General features: G+C 36.6%; 1 protein-coding gene and 1 long non-coding RNA gene across 3 annotated transcripts in view; one reads left to right on the plus strand and one right to left on the minus strand.

The window, feature by feature from the left end:
* ADGRL4 (adhesion G protein-coupled receptor L4) overlaps positions 1-6,140 on the minus strand; it is a 111,273-nt gene extending 105,133 nt beyond the window's left edge. The window contains exons 1-2 of the mRNA XM_007079197.2: positions 5,930-6,140; positions 4,393-4,542 (exon numbers count right to left, since the gene is read on the minus strand). Of these exons, the coding sequence (XP_007079259.1) occupies positions 4,393-4,542; positions 5,930-5,951 (172 nt within the window). The 5' untranslated portion in view covers positions 5,952-6,140. The remainder of the gene's footprint in view (positions 1-4,392; positions 4,543-5,929) is intronic.
* Positions 6,141-14,447: 8,307 nt separating this feature from the next.
* The window catches only part of LOC122241207, a 51,156-nt gene continuing 49,381 nt past the window's right edge, over positions 14,448-16,222 (plus strand). For both annotated transcript variants that reach the window (XR_006221236.1, XR_006221237.1), the window contains exons 1-2: positions 14,448-14,615; positions 15,536-15,690. This is a non-coding gene — a long non-coding RNA (uncharacterized LOC122241207). The remainder of the gene's footprint in view (positions 14,616-15,535; positions 15,691-16,222) is intronic.

Here is a 16,222-nt window from a genome sequence, read left to right on the forward strand (position 1 = left end):
AGCATTGAGCTTAACAAACTAGTTATAACCATTCAAAATGGTGTTTGTAAATAAAAGACAGCATCCATACATTTTATTTCAAAAGCTTATGAAAATTAAGATATATTGGATAGAAGTGACATAAACTGTAAGAATTGTACAAAGTACTATTGGATTTTTTTCTTTTTTCTTTTCTTTTTCTTTTATTATTATTTTTATTATTATTATATTTTTTTTTTGAGAAAGAGAGAGAACAAGCAGGAGCAGGGAACCCAACTCAGGGCTCAATCCCATGACCCTGGGATCTTGACCTGGGCTGAAATCAAGAGTTGGAGGCTTAACCAACTGAGCCACTCAGGCACCCCAGTACTACTGTTTGTATAGGTTGGGTTGACTTTTGCTAATTCATTCTTATTCTACCGAATGGGGTCATCTTTCTAATATACACTATTTATCATGTAACTTAGCTACTTAATATTTGTCAATGGCTCTTTTTTTGTTAAGAGGAAAAAGTCCATATCTTGACACCCAAACTTAATTCCCACTGACCCCCTCAGTTAATATGCCCTGTGATATATACATCCAGAATGAAATACTTGGGGCTCCCTAAAACATACTACACATGTTCAACTTCTAGGCCTTTGTTACTGCTGATTCATTTTGCCTGGCTTTGTCACTTTGTCAGTCTTAATGAATCCTATTTATTCTTTGATTCTCAGCTTAAATGTCACCCCCACTTGGAAAGCTACCCTGCAGTTGATTACATATCTCAAATTTACCTGTATTTGCATATTTTATAACATTGCATCAAGTCGTTAATATAGTTCTGAAGCTGTCCCTAGATATCCTGGAAATCAAGGCCAATTCCTTATTTATTACTTTAACCAAGGGCATAGCAGTATTTGTTAAGTGGAGGTCTTATGGCAAACATAGTGAGTAAGAGTACAGGCTCTGGAAACAGACTTAGGCTGAAATCTCAGCTCTATTACTTATTTGTTGTTATCACTTGTGATATTCACTTAACTTTTCTAAGATTCTACTTTTTTTATAGATAAAATGAGAATAACAACAGATGAAGGTGTTGTGCTAATTAATATCTTAGATATTAGCTATCTTGATGTGATGGTGATAATGATAATGATGACAATGAAAATATTCAATAAATATTTGTTCAATAAAAAGATGATTATTTTTATTTTTTTTTTCAACGTTTTTTTATTTATTTTTGGGACAGAGAGAGACAGAGCATGAACGGGGGAGGGGCAGAGAGAGAGGGAGACACAGAATCGGAAACAGGCTCCAGGCTCTGAGCCATCAGCCCAGAGCCTGACGCGGGGCTCGAACTCACGGACCGCGAGATCGTGACCTGGCTGAAGTCGGACGCTTAACCGACTGCGCCACCCAGGCGCCCCAATTAAAAGATGATTAAATGAAATAAAGTCACTAGTATTAAAACTTGTTTCAGGGCACCTGGGTGGCTCAGTCGGTTGAGCGTCCGACTTTGGCTCAGGTCATGATCTCAACGTTCGTGAGTTTGAGCCCCGTGTCAGGCTCTGTGCTGACAGCTTAGAGCCTGGAGCCTGCTTCGGATTCTGTGTCTCCCTCTCTCTCTGCCCCTTCCACTCATGCTCTGTCTCTCTCAGGTTCTCAAAAATGAATAAACATCAAAAAAAAAAAAAAAAAACAAAAAAAACACTTGTTTCTACGGGACTAGGTTACCCAAATTCTAAATGACTTGTATAAAACTAGTTCTTGGAACAGAGTTCATTTAAGTGAGGTCTGGTTACTACCATAACATTTATTTGACAGGTCTCTGAGGGAGTCAAATTGGATGGAGATGAGGAAGATGATGGTAATGATACCAAAAAGAAATTTACTTTCACTCTTCAAGAAGTAGCCATCCTTTATAACAAAACTGTTGTCTGGTCATTTCTTATTGACCTAATACCAATTTTAGAGAAAGATAGGAAAAGTGGGAAATCTCTTCACAGATGAAGAAAGCCAACTGTTCAAACCCAATATATAATCTAGACAATTCAGCGGTTGAGAACATAGTGTTTTAACTCTAAAACACATGTTAAATATACTTACTGAAATAAATTTCAAAAATCTACCAATGAATTAATAAAAGGTGCAAACCACTGTTTGAACAGTTTTAAGAGGACATTATAAACCTCACATAGTGAATATTAAGACAAGTGAATTTATTTATTTATTTTTTTAATTTTCATTTTTATTTTTTTTTCAATATATGAAGTTTATTGTCAAATTGCTTTCCATACAACACCCAGTGCTCATCCCAAAAGGTGCCCTCCTCAATACCCATCACCCACCCTCCCCTCCCTCCCACCCCCAATCAACCCTCAGTTTGTTCTCAGTTTTTAAGAGTCTCTTATGCTTTGGCTCTCTTCCACTCTAACCTCTTTTTTTCCTTCCCCTCCCCCATGGGTTTCTGTTAAGTTTCTCAGGATCCACATAAGAGTGAAACCATATGGTATCTTTCTCTGTATGGCTTATTTCACTTAGCATCACACTCTCCAGTTCCATCCATGTTGCTACAAAGGGCCATATTTCATTCTTTCTCATTGCCACGTAGTACTCCATTGTGTATATAAACCACAATTTTTTTATCCATTCATCAGTTGATGGACATTTAGGCTCTTTCCATAATTTGGCTATTGTTGAGAGTGTTGCTATAAACATTGGGGTACAAGTGCCCCTATGCATCAGTACTCCTGTATCCCTAAGACAAGTGAATTTATAACATTCTTTAAATGAGGGATTTGTTAAAAAGAACTTGAAAAAAAAAGTGCCATTACAAATTCTGTTCTGTGTGAAAAGAAATTACAGGCCAAAAGATCTTGCAGTATTTGTTTTTTTTTTCCAGCAGAAAGTTTTTTCTGCCCTTCAGCTGGCTATTGACTGAGGCAGCAGGGCGGGGGGGGGGGGGTGTTGTGGGGGAAGAGTGCATTGGATAATGGAAGATGTGTTAAAAAAAAACATTAAAAAGATGATTATGATCTGGTTAGCTGCTGAAGGTCCAAATTGTGAAAAATTATTGATGTTAATGATGGTAATCATGACAGTTGAAAAGAATCTAAATAACAAAAAGGCAACACCACTTATGAAGTATCATAGTGCAATTTGTAATGATTAGTGGAAAAGCACACTAATATATTCGATGCAATATTTTGAAGGTCACTCGACTATCAACTTGCTATAATGCCATTCAATTAAATACACAGTAAAAATCTAAGATTATTTATAGAAAGAATTTCGTAGTGCTTGTGGAATAGTATATTACAAATCCTGGCTGTATGTACAAGCAGAAATGCCTGATCTAATGCACCATTAAGCAACTGTAGCTTTGCTCTACATTTTTTAAACATTAAACTAATTATGATGAGGTCTGGTCTTACTAAGAACTGCATATTTAATCTTTTTTAAGAGCCTATCAAATTGAATCACGAGATACAGCTTGTTTACGCTATAAGCAAACACATGCAATATTAACAATGTACAATATCCTGGCTTAATTAGAAAAAGTCCATGTTATCTTAAATACATTTAGGAGTATAATACCACATAGTTCTAATTTGAAGTTGTCATTTAATTATATTTTAAAACTAATTTATATGACTTGGAACTGCTTCTCTCTCTAATACACAGAATGTTTTTCCATTGACCCAGTTAAAACTAGATTCTACTAAAAATGAAAGAGAGAGGAAGGATAGAGTGAGGCTTGAAGGAAGAGAAAGAGTGGCGGTTGAAACCACAGACAAGAAGTCACTGAAATATGATTTTCGGACAAGGTCCTGTTTATCAAATCAGTGGGCTGAATTGCACCCTGCTAGGACCTTTTCTACCATTCTTGCTCTGGATTGTAGCCTCAAGTTCTATAAGTGAGATCTACTTTTTCAGAAAAGAATACATTTTCAAAATTCTCTCTCTCTCTCTCTCTCTCCAGGGTATCATGCAGGATATACAGGCAAAACACTTGAATCTCTTAATATTATCCTCAAATTTAAGTAGTCAGGTAGTAAAGAAGGTACCCGAAGGCAACACATATCCATATAGCCTGGACTTCATGAACTCTGTGTTCTTTCGTTTCCAAAGGTATTGACTCTGCTCTCTGCAACTTAGTTTTCCAGCTTAAGTTCAAGGACAATGTTCAATAGTTACACCAAAAATAAGATATACATGGACTCCTCAAAAATCAATAATCAAGTATACATTTTCAAGTGGGACCTTCAAACTTGTTTAGTTAATTAAGCTTTTTTTTTTTTTTTTTTAACCAATAGCTTGAAATCATACAGCTTAATGTAAACACTTAATTTCTGGACAAGGGAAAAACAATCATATCAGAATTTAATCTTACCAAAAAACCCAAAAGAGGTAATAAAGGTTGTTTACCTTCACAAATTGTGACACCATTTCCTGAAAATCCCATGTTGCAGTAACAGGCTTCAATTCCATTTCGTATTTCACATTTTGCATTTGGAAGACAAGGTGTCTTGGTGCAGTTCTGAGTGTAGGAACAATTCAGCAAAGTGGAAAAACCCACTGCGGAAAATAGAGAAATATACCTTTTCAAAAAAAGGAAGAAAGAAAAGAAAGAGAAAGAAAAGTTTCTCCCCTGCCCCCCCCATTGTTGAGTCATACTATAGTAAACACAAAAACCCTTCTTTCTTTCCATCTAGATAAATGGATTATGAGAATTTCCCAAGAGAGTATTTAGCTAACTAACAGCACAAGAGCAAGTAAGCAAAAAGATGAGCACTTTCTTCAATGTCAGTATTTATTGAGTAAATCTCAACAAAGCTATAATGTAGTAAACAACCCAGCTCTATACAGAAAAGAGTATTCCTAGATCACTGGACTCTTGGTTCTGAGACGAAATATTGTTAAAGGGGATTGCATGATTGTAAAGCAATTTCTTGCCTCTGGGAACGATTCTGTGCAGAGATCAAGGTGACTTGATGGTCTGGGTCTTGTCAAATTCAAATCTCTGTAATTTTTAAGATGAAGAGCAACATATCATAACATCAGGAGGACAAATGCAATTATTGTTTTTTTCTGTAGTCTAATTTTCTTTTAAATCCTGCCTTTTCCATAGTAAAATTTATGCTACATGTTCCCCCAGTAGGAGAATTTAAGATAAACTCAACATATTGGTCAAAGATTGATCTTCTGGGAACGGACACCATACAAACACAACCAATAAAATGAAGCAGAAAAGAGAACGAGGCTTTATTTTGGAGTAATTGAAAACAAAGTTGGAAATGGTATTTTGTGGGCTGTTCGGAAATGATAAGGCAAAGCATGGGCCCGTCCTTTTTTATTGTTGTCCCAGGTCTTCTGAAGTCACACCTGCTTGAGGATGGACAGTCAGGAGCCATGCAAATCATTGTTCTTAGAACAGTCATCTGAGATAAACTGTCCTTATCTGGTAACAAGAGAGTGTTAACATTTGATTCTAAATCTCGGCCTCACATAGGGCTGGATATACTGTCTAAACCAGAATTAATTCAGCTGCAAAGATGTGATTTATAACCCTTCTGCACAGCATCATCCAAATGGTATTTTAAATGAACCCAAAGTCTGGGCTGGCAGTTCCCTTAAAATGCCGGGAAGCCTCCCACAAGCGTTACCGGGTTGGGTTTCCCAAATTTTTTGAGGGGAGATCGAAAAAAAAAAAAAAAAAAAAGGTCAAAGGAGACGTTGGGGATTTTGCGGACTTTGTATTCAGGAATAAAAAGGTGACTTGGTCCCTGGGCCCTGCATATCCAATTCCAGAGTTGAAAGGCCAAGGAGAAAAAACATCCTGAGAAGTACCGCCGTCCACTCTTCTTGGAACCCGGGCCAAATCCACTTGGCACGCGAGTTCCACCTCGGAAAAATCCCCTTCCCTGCAAGCCCCGGACCCTCCGCGACCTCGCTGGGCACTCACCTAGGAGCGGGAGGAGTTTCATTGGCGGCGGCCGCGGTGCAGGCGGTGGCGGCAGTGCGGCTGGGTGTGCGGGCCGTGTCACCGGGACGCAGCTGGGCGGCCGCGGCAGGGTCCCGGCTCCGTCCCCCGTGACGCGCCGCTTCCTCCGGACACTTTCCGGCCTCTTTTGTGTGAGCCTGTGGGTCAAGCCCTGAGTCTGCCGGTCACGTCCGGCCCCCGGCCGGTTGCTCCACGCCACCCTGACCTCCATCCCCGGCCTCTTGACCGCCGAGCACTCTTGCTGACCCTTGGAGGGATCATTGTGCCCCCCGGCTCAGCGTCCAGAGGGCCGCCCTCAAACCCCCAGCTCGGTAGCCAAAACAAGGGGGCCGCCCACGGAGTGTCCCTCCCGGGAGAGCATCCAGCACCGCAAAGGTCGAAGGGGTACTTCCGAAGTTCCCGGACACAGCGTTCTTTTGTTCACGAGCACATTTCCATGAAGCCTTCGCAGGTAGGCTGAGCCCTGGCTCCCGACAATGGGACACTCCTGGCCAGTCTTGTTGGGACTCAGGGTTTCAGAGGGCAGAAGGATACCTTGTCTACAGGTGAAGATTGGGCTCCGGATGACTGAGCAAAGAACAAGCAGACAAACAAAAAAAAAAAACAGTTTCAAAAGTCCACGCATTTGTCGGAACTCATCAAGTTGGTGCATCTTATTGTGTGTAAATTATACCTCAATAGCGTTGATTTAAAGAAAAGAAGTGACTGAAATTTGTGCCATCAAGACAAGCTATTTTTCCTTTACACAGCTGGGCACCCCCTTGTTGTTTCATTTACATTCTGTTGGATTTAACAAACATCTACTGAGAACTGACTTTGTATACAGAGTACAATCACCAAGAGGAGCAAGCCCTGCCTCCCACCCCCCCCCCCCCCGTGGGGCAACAACTAAAACCGGTCACAATGACACAAGTCACAACGACCTAAGTACTTAGGTATAAATATATTTCCCTGGCTCTCTACTGCATTTGCTTAGACCCTTTCTAGCTTAACTTAACTCCCACCAGGAGCTCCTGAGAGTGGGTCTGCAATAGATGAGGGAAATGAGGAACCGAGGTAGTGTGTGAGTTGCCCGGTCACACAACTAGTCTTCAGCGGCTGGTTTGATTCAAACCCAGGCTGTTTTGCTCCTGAGTTAGTGCTCTTAGCACCTCAGAAGGCTGTTGGAAAAATGAGGGGTCACCAGTTATCCATTATCGCTATTCAGGGAGTTTGTAAAGGTGATTTAAATGCCCCAAATGCCACGAAACATAAGTTTGGGATTTTGTTCTGTTAATTGGTTTTCTTTTAATGATTACTCCCCCCCCCCTTTTTTTTAAACTAGACAGTGATTCAGTGAAAAAGTCTGGCAGCAGTCTAAATGAAGGATATTAAGGAGACATCAAAGGCAGGGAAGCCAGAATAGTTCAGGAAATAGACTACAAATGTTTCAACAAAGGTAGAGGTATTTGGAAGAAAAAAAAAAAAAAAAAAAAGGGAGGGGTTGGGGGAGGCGGACAGAGTCCTGAAAGGATTAAAGAAGGACAGATTGATGTCTGATTGACTAGTTCAGGCTGAGAGATATGTTTGAGACACAGAGAGTAGAAAGGTTTTCAAGTTGTATGACTAGAGGAAGGTTGGAACCATTCACAAAAATTGGAAAAGTAGGAGGAGTGGCTTTGTAGGGAAATAAATAGCGAGCTCAGTCTCTTAATTTAAAATTTGAGGTGTTCCAATGGCCTGATTCGTTTATGAAGAGTTTTCCCACAGTCATGGTATAGATTCATCATATGGAGTCATTGAACATACTCATCATTCAGAAGGCATAATAAATATAGAAATACATTGTTTTCTGAGACAACTTATAAACTGAAAGACAGTACCTACTTTTAAAATCATTGCCTTAAAATGGTTTGCTTCCTATGTCAGCCACACATGCTTACTCTTTACCCTTAAGATAACAGAAGATGAGCAAATAAAAATGATATATTACTCTTCTCTATACATTGTTTTAAAATTAACAAAAGTAAGTTAAAATTCAGTTTAAAAAATATTTTCCAAGCTTTCTTTTTTCACATGTGTATTTTTATAAAAAGTAAAATTGTATTTATATATCTTTATCAAGAAAATGTAGGAGAACATAAGGGTGAACATGAACTTTTAATGATGGTTACAGTTTAAGATTGCTCTGGTAAAAATCAAAATTACTTAAAAATTTATTTGAAGTAGTCTATTTTCTTAAGGAATAGATATAAGATAGTAACTGAATAATTTTGGACCCACTGTCTTTACATTACTAAAAAAGAAGCATTGAGAATTTTCAATCCAAGAAAATATTTCAATTGTGAGAGAAAAGTGTATTTTAAAGAAGTATTCTCAAAGGGATATAGTTTTAAGTTTTACATTTTATCGGTCATCTTCACTTGGGTACCACTGAGACATGTCTAACTTTTAAAAATATAGCAATCACTTAGAGCTTGACTTTAGACTAAGTATAACACATGGAAGTTAAGTCATTCTAAGCTGCCTACCCAGTTGTGGTCATAATACATTAGTTTGAACCCTCATTCTGCAATGTGGGGTCTTAGCAAATTAATGGTTAGTTCTATCTTGGGTCTGTCTATAAGATGCGAAATCAAACAGGCTTTCCTTGAAAAGTTCTTAGTCAAGTTAAAGTTTGCATTGAAAAGTATTCACCGTGAAGATCTGGGTGTAGCTCAAACTTTTATCATGAATAGATTTTTTTAACCTCTTTGGGAAACAGCTCACCCATTATAACATGGAAATAACAATGCATGCCACATTAGATCACAATTGTTATGGTCATTAATATACATGTCAGAACTCTCAGGCATTCCATACCTTTAATACTCAGCACATCAAAATATAGGAAATTCGTGCACAGTTGAAATAAAGACCTTCTCCAAAGATGTATTTATCATGTGCAAAACGTATGCTGCTTCTGGACCTCCCTCATGAGGCCTCTGTGGGATTTTCTAATTCCTATCCATATGTATTAATAGTGTGATTGGATTCTAAGTGTTTGACCAGCTCTGTGACTATATTCTAAATATTGTCATTACACATCATTTGATTTTTCTTGACTTAAGGAAACTTTATTACCAGTTTGTTAATTTAGGTGGTTCCTCATTCTTTTATATTATCTCTCTTCCCATAGGATTCTCAATAGGATTACAATTTACTAAACAGATTTTTCCACCACAGGTTAATTTTTAGTCAATCCCAGCATTAACAACATATGCTTGGCAAAAGGGCTATAAAAAAAAAAAAAGTAAAAACAAGAAAAAAGGAATTATGTGTAAGGATGGGAAGAATAATCTGATGGCAACATGCAACACTCAAACAAAGAAAAGCTTTACCAAAGTGGAACATCAGCCACTCAATGTAAGACAACCTCTAGGAATGGGTACCGATTGGGTTTCCACAAGGTGGACTTCTCTGATGAGGATTCCTAACCTGGTATCTTAGAACTTGAAGGTAAGAAAAATAGTTTTGCTTCTTTGTTTTCCCCTCCATGATACCTCACACAGTAACTTGAGAAGGATAGGTATACAATAAAAGTTTGTGCTGATTAGATGAGTTAATAAATTAATAAATATCTAGAACAATGAATAGTAAAATTTATCACAAATGGAAATCTTTATTTTGGGAGATCAGCTAGAAATTGTTTGCCTCAAATGTCTTTTAGGCTTCCAGATACATTTCATGTTATTGCAATATAGCAGATGTAAATATTTTGAATTTAAATTTGAAGAGAAGTCCAGGAAAATCTTTAGTTATTTGTAGAGTAATTAATGATTCTCAAACAATAGGGAACTATGTCTTTTTGTCTACTGTTAAACTAATGGTCTTAAATAATCAATATAGAAATGCTACAATTTTGGGGGTGTCTGAGTGGCTCAGTCAGAAAAGCCTTTGACACTTGACTTTGGCTCAGGTCATGATCTCACAGTTTGTGAGTTTGAGCCCCCTGTTGGGCTTTGTGCTGACAGCACAGAGCCTGCTTATGATTCTCTCTCTTTCCTTCTCTCTGCCCCTCCTTGCTCATGTGTGCTCTCTCTCTCTCTCTCAAAATAAATAAGTAAACTTTAAAAAAATAATATTAAAAAACAAAGAAGTGCTATGATTTTCAAACTTAGCTATCTGGAAACTTGTGTCTCTCTAATCTGTATTGAATCTATTTAATGTCTGTCAATATTTTGTATGAAAATTAATTTTAATATTATAATAAACATTTCTACTTAGGCATTTTTAATAACCCATAACTATAAAACTCTAGTATTTTAAAAATGATTTAAAAATTGACTGTCTAAGGCTATGAATAGCAACACTTGACTAGTTTTAGGCTAATTTTTTTTTTAGTGGAAGCGAGTGCAAAAAGCATCTGGTAATTTTGGATGTTGACTGGAAAGGAGATCTGAGTTCCTTCCCAGCCTGGTCATTCAATTGTTTTGTGACCTTCAGAAAACTCACTAAATCTTTCCATTATTCTGTTTAACATTTTTGCAAATGTCCCTGTTTTTTTTATGATTTTTTCTCTCCTATGACTTCTATTCTTAAAGATTTATAAATTAGCACCAATGCTTAGGAACTGATATTTTTAAGCCAGGCATTGATTTAAAAAGAAAGAAAGAAAGAAAGAAAGAAAGAAAGAAAGAAAGAAAGAAAGAAAGAAAGCATGTGTATTATACTAATTGTTTGCATTATAACTGACCTCTAAATACTTTATTAATGTATCTTCCTTTGTTTGGACTTTTTCCATGTTATAAAAATATTAAACTTAGCTATTTTTTTAAAAAGTGTGGCACTTCTAAAATAGAAATCATGCTAAAATCATCTTCTACTTAATATTGTTACACTTTTTAGCTATGCTTTTAATTAACATGTTGTAATATTGATTTAATCATAGTTGGTTCCTCTGCTTCACTGGATTGTGCAGAAGAATATCCTAAGAAGTTACAGAATCCATCAGGATGTACAAATAATTTAAATTATTTCTTTAGTATGTAATACAATGTACTTTACATTACATTTCATCTACTTTGTGTTCTTTGATCATTAGTTTATTATACCTTTTTACAATTCTCCATAATTGCTCAAAATTTTTAAGGAAAATTAAATATTGTAATTACATATTGTCAGCATATTTCAGCTGCTTGTTATTCACAATCATCCATTATTATTAACATGCATATTGAAAATACAAGTCTCTTGTTCAGATCTCTAGGGAGCATCATTATTAACTTCCTACTACTTAGAGAATTACCTTTTTATTCATACTCTTTACTTTTGACTTTGTCACAAATCTTTATCTCAGACAAGATTTAATTTTCCTATTGTAATCTGTTATTAATAGCCTTCTATGAGAAAGGATTAGCTTAAAAATATAAAGTTATTTTGAACTCTAAATAAAATTCATTAGCTTATAATCATTTGTAATTTATCTCATTTTTAAAACTTTTTTTATGAAGGTGCATATCAGGTGGTCATAAGTTTTCCTCATATTTCTATGTATAACCATAAATGAATATAAATAGTATAAGTAGTACTGTCTTCAACCAACTGCTAATATGATTTTGCCTAAACAGAAATAATAAGATAAATTTGAAGGTAACCATTACTCCCCTAAAAGTTATGGTGACAAAAAGGCATCGTTGACACATAACTTATAAATTAGCATTGTAAAGCAAGGGCTAAGATATAGAGTTTAGTTCTCATGTGTCTTAAAAATTATTCACAAACTAGTTGCACTACTTTCTCTTTCAAAATTCCTTTCTTTTACCATTTTTTTTTTTTTATTTTTTAAAGTAATCTCTACACCCAATATGGGGCTGAAGCCCGAGATCAAGAGTCACATGCTCTACCAACTGAGCCAGCCAGGCACCCCAAAAAATTCTTAAATAGCAATTTTCCAAATGTAATTATACCAAATTCCACTACAACTTTTCTTATAATATAATGAAAATTTTTAAATGATAAATAAAAATTGATTTATTTGTCATATGAAATTACACACTTTTATTCAATGACTTATAAGAAAATGATGAAAATCTAGAATGATGATCAGTTTTGGTGATAATTCTGAAAGTAATTCTTTGTCTGAATTAACTTCTAGAGAGGGAAAATATTTAAAATAATGTCTTTTGAAAGTGAATCTTATCTGTGAAATGTAAGCAAAGTTATGTAAGGTACAAAGAATAATTTTGTGGAAAAATAGTCATATCATTTTATTTTTGTGACAAATACAATTACTGAGCCCAGTACATAGGACAAATGAAGAGGTTTTTCTTTCATTAGGTGACATTCAGGTACTTATAAGCAATTTTGCTAATGTAAATATGTATGTTTAAAATGAAAAGAATTCTAAACTATAATAGTATAACATTGTTTAGGTGTGAAATTGCTTAGCTCTGAAAGATAGAGGCTGTGGTTAAATTATTGTCAACATAGCTGACCCTTTAATCTTGAGGTTGAGATTTTATTTCAAACTATTTCCTCACTTTGTCTAATTAGATCAGGAGGTACAAATAAGGTTCTAATGTAAGCAGTTAACATTTTCCTTGATCTGGGCACTTCCTCTCTTTACAGAAAAAAAAAGAACAACAAAACTACATATAGAACATTTTCTTAAGTAGCTTTTATTTTATTTCTATTATTTTATAGTATTGGGCAGATTTTTTAAATAGTTATTTTTCACTTTATTTTTAATAATTTCAGTATTCTGTCATTAGCAGTGTGTCTTCTAAATATGTCCCTCATTGCTCTCATATTTGTGAGAATAAAAAAAATATTTATACTTGTCAGAAAGTACTTTTGAAAACTTAATACAATGCATAACACTTTTTAAAATTGTGAGTCCTCTGTTGACTGTTTTCTTTTGGTTTTTGAAGGCTGAAATTAATATTATGCATTGTTTATTCCTTCAGTGCTAAGACTGCTAAGGTTGATGTGCACAATTTTTAAGTGATATGTCTTGTTTGCAGTGTTCTGTGGTCCATTACTGTAGCATTTGAGAGGAACCATATGATTATGGTCTTAGAGGTTGTCCTGTAAATACACTAATTTTGTTCCATTTCCTTACTATCCTTGTCAATAGAATGTATTTTTCTTTTTGTTTTATTTTTTCCTAAAGGATTTATAAGGCTGTCAACAAAATGGATTAATTTTATACCTCTGCATCATAAAATGTTTGACCCTAACAAAGAGTTATCCTTGAATTTCAAGAAAATTTCATATTTTCACTGTGCAAAAAGTTTACTGGGAGAAAAGGGGTCAAAATAATTAATCTATTCTTATCAGAATCTTTAAAACCTAGCTTCTTGGTTCATGTTGAGTGCTACACAGAACTGAAGAAATACGACTATGGTAAAATAACTTGCCCAGAGGTAACTTTTCTCATCCCAGTAATGTTACTGGAAAATCAAATCACTCTAGCACTGAATCATCTCCAAATATTATCCAGTAAAAACAATAGTTTACACAATGTGTCTAATAATTAACTAAGATACTGGGAACAATAGAGTAGAATTTACTTCTGAGGCGCCCTGTTGTATCTGGAGAACTGTGTTGCAGTTCATTTTTATCACAGCTACTATTACATCCTTACTGCCTCTAGTGGCTTCATATGCCAGGGGATATCAAACTTCTTCATCTTCTAAAGCCAAAGACATCGCTTCATCTACTTGGCCTGATATTCACGTGAGAACAGGAGGCTCAGCAGGGTCCATGTGTGGCTTTCCCACTTTTGTATGTGCCTGCAAACCAGTTGCAATGGCTTCTTTATCTCTCCAGTCCTCAGAGAAATTGTTTTACAGTGAATAGTTTTTCCTTTAAGATTAGAAAACACTATTCCAATTAGATGTTTAGAATCAGATTGAAAGAAATATATAGTAAGTTAAAAAGGAACAGCATGGAACAAGCTTCCATTCTGATGAGAAGACAAAGGCTCTTAGCATTACTCCAGGAGAGCTCACTCTGTACTTCCCTTGGTAGTGTCATAGAAAGCTTAGATCTTTCATGAGAAAACACCCACTGACAGATTAGGATATCTACATAAAGGTGGCTTTTTCTTTCATTTAAAGAAAATAACGAATAATTCAGATATTAATGTATTTCCCAATGTTGCTATCAGGTGTAACATTAGATATCCTCTATTCATTCATTAATTCTCCAGCCAACATTACTGAGTGTCTACTATTTGCATATTCTCTGTGACACTGGAGATTCAAAATTACACATGACAAGCAGAAATATCCCTAACTCATCCTATAGGCTGATTCTGGGTTTCCTGGACAATGAGCTAGCTGGGACTTGAAGATGCTCCTCTACTTTCTTCATCAGAAGGGGCCGTATCTAATCTGGCTTCCCATGGGGCCACAGGGTGCCCAAGTACTTTCCCAAACAACTCTTGTCAACAGTTGATATCAGAATTCTGACCTCTGTCAACCAAATTAACTGAAAATTCCTTCCTCTACAACTGACAAGGTTATTGTCCTACTCCTCACCACCAAAAGGGAAAGCAGGGCCCTCCCTACTGGGTCTGTACTTCATGCATAGCAGAGAGACCGGGACCAGCCGTCCCCTCTTGGAGGGGATGTGTGCCTTCTTGGTTATTGCTGAGCATGGACTTGTGAGTTTACCTAAATAGGTACTGTTCAGGACATGCTGTGTGGGTTTGGATTCCAGTGAAGGGGATTTGGCCCTCCATTCTCCTTTATGTTTTTTTAAAGTTTATTTGTTTGTTTGTTTGTTTATTTATTTATTTAGTGAGAGAGAGAGAGCTTGAGCAGGGAGTGGCAGAGAGAGGAGAGAGAGAGAGAGAGAGAGAGAGAGAGAGAGAGAGAGAGAGTCCCAAGTAGGCTCCTCACAGTTCAGCATCAACCCTAATGCAGGGCTCAAACCTATGAACCACGAGATCATGACCTGAGCTGAAACCAAGAGTCAGATAACCTGAAGAAAATAGCTTTTTCACAGAGAGGAAGACTCCTGGAAGCCAAGTAATCTGAATTTAGGTACTAGCTGCCTAACATCGGGGATTGTAGGGCTTTTCGGAGGTTGTTAACTCCTCTAGGTGGCTGGGGTGGGAGAGAAAACTGCCTTCTGATGGGAGAAGAAGAATCCTTAATTCAAAGTCGCTTGCTAGGTATCCCAAAATGAATCCTCAGGGTAACTTTCAGGCAGTCCTGATCTTCTTACCACAAAACTAGACATGACATGTTACTGACCTCAGTAATTCATTAAGCAAGGATAAACCAACCATTTTAATACAAATAAATGTCAGTATGGTACAAAGAATGTAGACTGCCATGAGGGTGTGGCAGGGACTGCTGGTTGCTTCCCTAACAAATATATTTTCCATCTTTCCTAATAATAGTAGCCTATACTTGAAGCTGTGAACTTAGCCTACCAACATAAAAATTGCATTTTCTGATCGACCTTACAAGTGGTTCTGCTGAGACTAAGTTCTGGCTATTGGGGTATAAGCAGAGCTCTGGATTTTGCTTTTAAAGCCTTGTTTAAATAGCCTATTTTTTTTTTCTCCCTGCTTCTTCTTTCCTGTTACTTAAGACACTGTGCTCAAATCGGAACTCTAGCAGTTATCCACCAGGAGAAAAAGTTGCAGCCTGGGGATGCTGGAGTGATAAAACAGAGTCATCCCTGAGGACCGTAAAGCCAAAGCCACCTGCGAGAACTGGCAAAATTGGCCATGCCTAGTCTTTAAGGTGAGAACAATTACCTCCTATCTTATGTGAGCAATTGTTGTTTTGGGGATTTACTCTTAAGCATAATGTTTTTAGAACTATTGATGTTGGATTTGAGGGAGCTGAACATGAAGACAGTTTTGGCACATCAGATTAAAGGCATGGCTACCAGGGCATCTGCAAGTGTATTCTTTGTACCTACGTAATGCTGGGCCTCCCCCTAATTTGCTTTTGGCATCTAGTTGGTAATGATCAGAGACTGCCAACAAAGGAAGTCAGAGGCTCAGGTAGGAGTTAACATTAGGATACGACAGAGGGCCCTGAACCACAGTTTAGGGAATTAAATACCATACCACACACACACACACACACACACACACACACACACACACACACGAATATATACATATATATGTATATGTGTATATGTATGTGTGTGTGCATATATATTTCTATAGACACAAGTAAAGCAACTTTTTGAAAGTATAACTTCTTTTCATGGCTAAATACAACAAAAATATTTAAAATTAGAATCTTTACTTTCATGTTATTT

The sequence above is a fragment of the Panthera tigris genome, chromosome C1 (genome assembly GCF_018350195.1).
Source record: "Panthera tigris isolate Pti1 chromosome C1, P.tigris_Pti1_mat1.1, whole genome shotgun sequence".
Lineage (NCBI taxonomy): Eukaryota > Metazoa > Chordata > Mammalia > Carnivora > Felidae > Panthera > Panthera tigris.